Source organism: Malus domestica, chromosome 05 (assembly GCF_042453785.1).
Source record: "Malus domestica chromosome 05, GDT2T_hap1".
In the NCBI taxonomy this organism is placed as follows: Eukaryota; Viridiplantae; Streptophyta; class Magnoliopsida; order Rosales; family Rosaceae; genus Malus; species Malus domestica.
The window spans coordinates 33,158,784-33,166,327 of NC_091665.1; the positions used below are offsets into that span (position 1 = coordinate 33,158,784).

At 35.3% G+C, this 7,544-nt stretch overlaps 1 protein-coding gene across 1 annotated transcript; it reads left to right on the top strand.

Moving 5' to 3' along the window:
• The first annotated feature begins 321 nt into the window (after positions 1 to 321).
• Positions 322 to 7,019, top strand: LOC103419881 (polyadenylate-binding protein-interacting protein 9-like). The gene is made up of 10 exons (XM_029102705.2): positions 322 to 1,111; positions 2,030 to 2,140; positions 2,240 to 2,284; positions 4,202 to 4,274; positions 4,361 to 4,473; positions 4,593 to 4,652; positions 4,778 to 4,825; positions 4,928 to 4,996; positions 6,495 to 6,556; positions 6,642 to 7,019. Exons 1-10 carry the CDS (start codon positions 857 to 859, stop codon positions 6,694 to 6,696), a joined length of 891 nt encoding a protein of 296 aa, XP_028958538.1. The 5' UTR covers positions 322 to 856; the 3' UTR covers positions 6,697 to 7,019.
• The last annotated feature ends 525 nt before the right edge of the window (positions 7,020 to 7,544 follow it).

The following is a 7,544-nucleotide window of genomic DNA, read 5'->3' on the forward strand; positions in this document are numbered from 1 at the left end:
GCAATGACGTTCTATAATTTATACATCAAATCCCATTTAGTAGAATAAAGCTTAATTGTTATTATAAAAAAATAAAAAATAAAAAAAATGAAAAAAAAAACAGACTTAGAATTTGGTTGCAAAGGAATCGACACACTTTCTTACCCAACCTGCGCAAACTAAGCCAAAGAACAAATAAATTTAATTTTTACTGTTACTGACTGTTAGAAATCTCAGAAAAACAAGTTATCGTATTATCCATTCTTATATAAAAAAAATTAAAAAAGAAAAAGAAAAACTCAAGGGGTAGTTTTGAATGACATAGGTATATCTGTTACACTTGAACAAATGACATGAATGACTGTTACTCACACTCTTGTCTCTCCTCTCTCAGAAACCCAAGCCAAAGAACCAAACCCAAAATAAAAAACCACACAGAAGAAAGAAAATAAGAGGGGAGAGAGAGAGAGAGAGAGAGAGAGAGAGAGAGAGAGAGAGAAGGGTTAGAGCATTTAGCGAAAGAAGCCAAACCCGAAAGCCAACTGTTTGCTCCTCCCAACACCTCCATCCATCTCCATCACCACCTCAGCTCTCTGATCATTTTCCACTAAACCCATATTCATTTTCCTCTTCCAACCATTTTCTTTTCAATCATTTTTCGTTTTTGTTTATTTTTCTTCAATTACGCTCTAAAATCTCAAAGCTCTAATAAACCCTCATTTGCAGAGGGACAGCTACGTACACAGAGCACAAGAGCAACAAATATAGTTTTATTTTTTTATTTAATTCTTATAAATTTTCAATCTTTCTTATTGTAGAAGCTGCTATTTTTTCCCTTCCTGTTTTTATAAAAATCTCTGTGGTGGGTTTTGATTCTATGGCTGCGGTTTCTGAGATTTCCGGTGAGGCAGCCTCTGCCAAAAACTCCAACTTGGATTCAATGTCAAAACCCATTTCTGAATCCAAATCAGAATTCGATGTGCAGAAGCTGGTGGATATGTTCACCAAGCTCAACCCTTTAGCCAAAGAGTTCTTCCCTTCATCTTATTCTCCCCAGCACCATTCCAATTTTGAAAACTCTGTCAATAACAATAAGCTCTCACCCAATGATAATCAGGCCAACATTCGAAGGGTAATGATCATTCTCTTTTGATCTCTTTTTTTTTTCCTTTTTTTTTTTTGTGTAATTTGAATATAGGGTTGGTTTTATATATATTTTTTTCTTATGAATATGAATTATGTAATGGATTTGAGCTAAACGGGGCTTTTCTATTTGTTGTAATATCATATAATGTAATTTGAGTTGGGTTTATTGTTGAATTGATAATTTGGTTGCTATTCGGGTTGTCGGTAGGCGAGGTTCTTGAGTTCTCTGCTGCAACAATTTTTTCCTTAATGATCATAAATTTTCAAATGGCTTAGTGATTGCTGATTATGATACAAATGAACAGGGTGTATATGTTCCAGTATTGTAACTGCATCTGTAGTGTCGGATTAAAATTCAGTTGTTTACTGATTTGAATTCATGATATCTGTAGTGTGTGATTAAAATTCGGTTGTTTACTGGTATAGTTTGAATTCATGATCTGGAGTTCGAGTTTTTATTTGTTCTTGTTGTGAGTATACGAATTCTATGTATTTGTTGGTCCTTCAGATTTTCAGTGTATATTCTGTTTTGGTAGGGGTGGTGTGTTTGTGTTGGAAAGTCACTGCGCATTCGGTTAGCAGAGTCTTTTGGGATATGCATAGCAATCGCTTTTGTCATTCGGCATGGAGTTCTGTTTGGTGCACTTTTTCAATCATAATTATGTTTCTGATCATGGTTGTTATTGTTATTGTCATTATAACTATGATTTTTAGTAATTTCATTATACGGATTTAGTTGTTGGAACTCTTATCAACTGAGACCTTTAAACGACTTAGCTTGAGAAAAACAAAATTGACAGTTTCATTAGGAAGTTGCTTGCGATAACTCTACACATGTAGTTATTATTTTCTTTCATTATATTTTGTTAGGATTATACTAATTTGTACCTTTCGTGTTTTCCAGAGAAGAAATAACTTTAATCAGGAGAAGCGAAGACTTAGCGGGAGAGCTTTCAGAGCTGAGCGGGAAAGTAGTATTAGGCGAACAGTATATGTTTCTGATATTGATCAGCAAGTAAGTGAATTATAAGATCTTGATTCCTGGATTGGGTTTTCTTTGCCTTTCTAGTTTCAATCAAATAGCTGTTATAAAAACTCTCCTTTTCTTATATAGGTTACCGAAGAGCGTCTTGCTGCCATATTTAGTAGTTGCGGACAAGTAAGTTGCATTGCTTTCCCAGATTATGTTTTCTGATTTTACAAATTGTGGTTATTCAATGTAAATTCAGACCTGGGGCATCCTTTTCTTTTCTTTGCTTTCTCTAGAATTTTGTGGTTCAACTTATAGAGCATGAATTCTATAACAAGACTTTTTTTCCTTCGTAAGATTAGCTATCATCCACTTCTTCCTGAAATGGAAACTCTCATGTTCTATGCTGCTTACTACTATCTTTCCTTTCTAAACAATGAGGACTGAGATCATGTGACAAAGTATATTGTATTAGTGTTTGTGAATGCCATTTGATTATCCTCTGCCAGTTTACATTTAGGATTATTATCATTGAAACTTTTGGCATAAACAAGTTTATTTATGGTACCTTGTATGCAACACCTGTACAAAATGACATATTGAATTGATCCACATCCACACATGGGTTCAACATAGTTTGAGGTTGCTTTGATATTCTTTCTGGCTAAGAGATTTTGGTGTTTCTATTATTGGCTCTATGTTAAGCTATGTATCGTGCCTTTGTTTTCTTATTGATGTTAATATAAATGAGATTGTACTATTTCGGACTATAGTTCTGCTGGACTTTGGTTGGTAAATATCTTTACATTAAGAGGAAAAGAGCTTTCTTCCGTATTGTGGCTATGGATTATTGTCATGAGACTCTTGCTTTCTAGGGTTTATTCTTGAATACAGTCTGACTACAAATGGGTGATTAATTTATAGTTATAATAAATGAAAGGGTAGTCTAAACTTTACTCCCTTCACTTTTTCTTCTGCTTTGTCAAATGTTCCATATTAGTCCCTGTATTTTTTTCAGACATTGCCTCTTTGAGTTTTTAAAATTGTTTCAGTGTGGTCTGTCAATCCAGATTTATACTAACGTGAATAAAAGTTGCTCACATGCTTGCCATGTTAACTCATATCCATGTGGTACTATTGTCCTGCTCATTTGACAACGTTAAGGGTAGTGGAAGAAGATAAAGAGCTTGACTTAGTGATCCTGTTTCCTTTACATGATCTATGAGGGAGTTGAGGTCACATAAAGTTTCCAAATTTTTAAACTAAATGTTATGCAGGACAAAGAAACATAATAAAAGTTAATCTTGCTGTCAATTTCCAGTTCAATCTCACATATCCAGGTGGTACTATTGCCCTGCTCATTTGACGACGTTAAGGGTAGTGGAAGAAGATAAAGAGCTTGACTTAATGATCTTATTTCCTTTACATGATCTATGAGGGAGTTGAGGTCACATAAAGTTTCCAAATTTTTAAACTAAATGTTATGCAGGGTAAAGAAACATAATAAAAGTTAATCTTGCTGTCAATTTCCAGTTCAATCTCAGTTTCTCAGACGGATAGTTCTATTATCTTGGTAACTGAAACAACAAAGGCTTTTTCTTAATAAAGATATTTCCCTAATTGATTTTCTTTTACTTGAATACGAAATCATATCAGTTGTCTTTTACACATTACAGAAAAGACTCACGATTTTCTAATGTATGCTTTTCCACTTTTCCAAAGCCAAATAAGCTTGTTTGCAGTTAGTTTTGTTTTTACAGAAAGAGGTGTAGTTTCCCTTGCTGCATTTGTAATGCTCTTACATACCCTCTTACATACTTTTGTTGCTCATGTGATGCATTTCTAGTCCCTCCCATCTAACTTTTTGTGATCCATTTCTTCATCACTTTGCCTAAATCTCTTGGAATTTGGAAGTCCTTCACCCAACCCTAATTCTTTTGGCATTAGGAATTGTTGTTAATGCCATAAGCATTGTTGTTAATGTCAAATATGTAAGTTAGGTCTTTTGAAAGGATAATAGGGTCTAATAACGTGGTTTCTTTTTCCTCAGTGTTTATTACCTTAAATGGAAGACCTAAACTTTTGTTGTAATATTTATATTTGAAGGTTGTTGACTGCCGGATTTGTGGTGATCCGCATTCAGTACTCCGTTTTGCATTTGTGGAGTTTGCTGATGAGCGTAAGATTTTTATTTTGGTCTGCAAGCCCTCTATAACATTTTATGATTGCATGTATAGCATGTTACATGGTAGTTTTGTCATACAGATGGTGCGAGAGCTGCTTTGAGCCTTGGTGGGACAATGCTTGGGTACTATCCTGTCAGGGTCTTACCCTCAAAAACTGCCATCCTTCCTGTGAATCCTACATTCCTCCCCAGGGTATGAACAACTCTTAAAAATTTTGGCTTTATTTTCTTAATGATGTGTGTATTAAAGTTTTGATAAGGTTTCACTATGAAGATTTTTGCTTATAAGATTTTTTATGATTTCATTTGCAGTCGGAAGATGAGCGGGAAATGTGTAGCAGGACTGTGTATTGTACAAATATTGATAAGAAGGTATACACTATTCCTGTTTTACCAGAATGAAATTTTTGGTTTCCTCAGTGCATCCTTGTTCCCCATGCACACATATATGGCAGTTGAATAACTGGAATCTTCGATAATTTTCTGTATGTGCGCAGGTTGCTCAAGCTGAAGTCAAGAATTTCTTTGAAACAGCTTGTGGTGAGGTAGGATGAGTTCCAAAGCATGTTATTTATTTATCATTTTATGGTTGAATGGTGTGTGTTATTGAAGCTGACTTCATATTGATATCTTTTTAAAACTTGCAGGTTACTCGTTTGAGGCTTTTGGGGGATCATGTGCATTCAACTCGTATAGCTTTTGTTGAATTTGCAATGGTGAGCTTACAACATTAAGGTTAATGAAGATTAGAGTCAAACATTTGTTAAGATATGCTCATTATGTTTGGGTTGAATCTGCATACTGCTACACCATATTTGATCTTTTTCCGTTTGCGTTTCTATTTTGATTACAAATCATGTGGAAAAGTGATATCTGGTCCTTACTTCTTATTATGGTGCGTAGTATATACGTACAGACATAAGATATGCTCATTATCTTTTTTGGTCCGATCTATTTTTGCGGTTGGCTGAGGATTTTTTATGTCACTATGTTTTCGTATGCTAATGTGTATTAAAAAAAAATAAATGAAATGGCATATGTTAATTGCATTCCAAAAGTAACTTCATGAACTGCTTTTGTATTAGTGCATTGAGGAGTTTGGGAAGCTCCTATTGGACTGAATACCACTTCTTGTTGCTAAGGGTTTTCTTATTAATTTTATACTGCTTTTAACTTCTTTATTTTTCTAGGCTCTGCTGCATATTCTTTGGTAAATAGCTTTGAAGTCTAGGATTTAAGTTGTTTCTCTGAGAAAGGTTCCTTTTCCATTTATTGAACTTTTTGTTGTTATGTAAGAGAAGTGGGACGAAGATTTTGTTGGGAATAAATTAGGATCCATGCTATAGAAATCTGTCATTTTCTCAAATGATGCACGCAGATTCATTATTATTTTTTTAAATCCGTGCATTGTTTCCTCCTCTTCTCCATCCCATTCAGCAGGAGGATAAAAAAATCTCGTATGTTTGCAGTGTGAGACAAACTTTTGTAGAAAAAAGATTTAGAAATAAGAAAAAAGGCACTTTGCTCTAATGTTCTAGCATTTGTTGCTATATAGCTCACATAATGTATTATCGGGAACTTGAACTGTTGTTCCAAGTAAAATGGAATTATCTTTGCCATGGTGGAAATGAGCTTGTGCATTAGAACTTCTGTATTTTAGGTTATTTTGGAATGACTGAGCTCGTGTATTATCGTCGCAGTGTGTTTTTATGTGCTGGACTTAGCACTTCTGTTGTAGTTCTTTTGGGTTTGACACTCGTATGCCATCTTCTATCCTTTTGTCAATGTGATATTCGTTTAACTTCAAAGTATCAGCATATCTGCTTACTAAGGGACATCCACACATTATATGCTTTGGCAGTATTTCATTTATTAAGACTGGCATACTTGTGATATGACATAATGAAGAAATTTTAAAAAAACCCAATACGTCAAATTTTTCTGCTGTGCCTTTTTGATCTTTCCATTAGAAAGCTAGTATTTCCATCTTTGATTATGCTGTGAATGTGTGGAGGGTATGTGGTGATTTGAGGTCCATTGTTCCAGTGTAATTCGTTTTATTATTACGACTGCATATGGAGATTTATGTGGCATTCCATTGGATGTTTAGCAAAATGTTCTACAGGAATTTAAACTTTTTGGCTGTAATTCCTCGACACAAATGATCTTTCTCTTGAAAAACTCTATTGCCTTACTCTTTTTCACTGATAACAGGCGGAAAGTGCTATACTTGCGCTCAATTGTAGCGGAATGGTGTTGGGAGCACAACCCATCAGGTGTGGTCACTGATCCAATGAGGTTTATCATAATTCTTCGAGTGATTCAACGTTCTAATATCTTGCATATATCATAATTCTGTAGGGTAAGTCCTTCAAAGACACCTGTGAGACCACGCGTTACTCGTCCATTGCATTAACCAATACCACAAGAAAAGATCCGTGGATGGAGCTTGGAGGGCTTTACAAGTCTGAGGAACTTTGTTGTTTTATCGTCTATTCCTTTCAGTATTTCCATCTTTTCCGTCGCAGTTTACCCTGCTTCAGTTGAAGTTTTAAAAGATGGTTTGGATCTTGGCAATCGTACATTTAACCTCCTCTTTGTTTTTAAAGTTCTAGTTCTAGTTCTAGTTCTAGTTCAGTTCTGTTATGACTCTGAGTATGTCCTTGCTCATACTGCACGCACTCAAAAGCTTAAATACCGATTTGTATTTACTGAATAAACGTTGCAATGCTCCAGTTACCAATGCTCTAGTTAAATTCTGATGTGATGTAATTCTAGGAGGGTAAAACACCAGGTGACTAAGAAACCCAGCAACAAACTTCGCACCAAGGAACCAGAAGATATTTCCGACTTTCTCAAACCTAGGTTCCCTTCTATGTTTCGCTAACCTTTTCCTTGTTTGTGAGATGTTTTGTGCCCTTTATGCTACAGTTTTGAGCTGTAAAGGATTTTTCGGCTATATCCGACATCGAAATCATCGATGACGGACTGCGGTAGGAATTACTCGTAGCTTATTTTATGCACAGGTTGTCTAGTGAACATAGCAGACCAAGATGAGTCGTGTCTGTCTACCATCTCCTGTAAGATTATTAACTAAGCGGAAATCATATCACAGTAGCAATTCAACCACTTACATGAAGAAGCCATTGATGCTAGGGTTATAGTTATTCTGCTTCTCAACACTCCCGGCCTCCCAGGATACAACACTCAATTTATGGGGCTTGAGGCTTTTTGTATTGCATATCAAATGTGAGAGCAGGACCC

Excerpts from the sequence above, each read along its gene's own strand:
- LOC103419881 (XM_029102705.2), top strand. The coding sequence starts at position 857 with ATGGCTGCGGTTTCTGAGATTTCCGGTGAGGCAGCCTCTGCCAAAAAC. Across the intron at positions 2,285-4,201 it reads TATTTAGTAGTTGCGGACAA|GTTGTTGACTGCCGGATTTG; the intron begins GTAAGTTGCATT and ends TTATATTTGAAG. Across the intron at positions 4,997-6,494 it reads CTTTTGTTGAATTTGCAATG|GCGGAAAGTGCTATACTTGC; the intron begins GTGAGCTTACAA and ends CACTGATAACAG.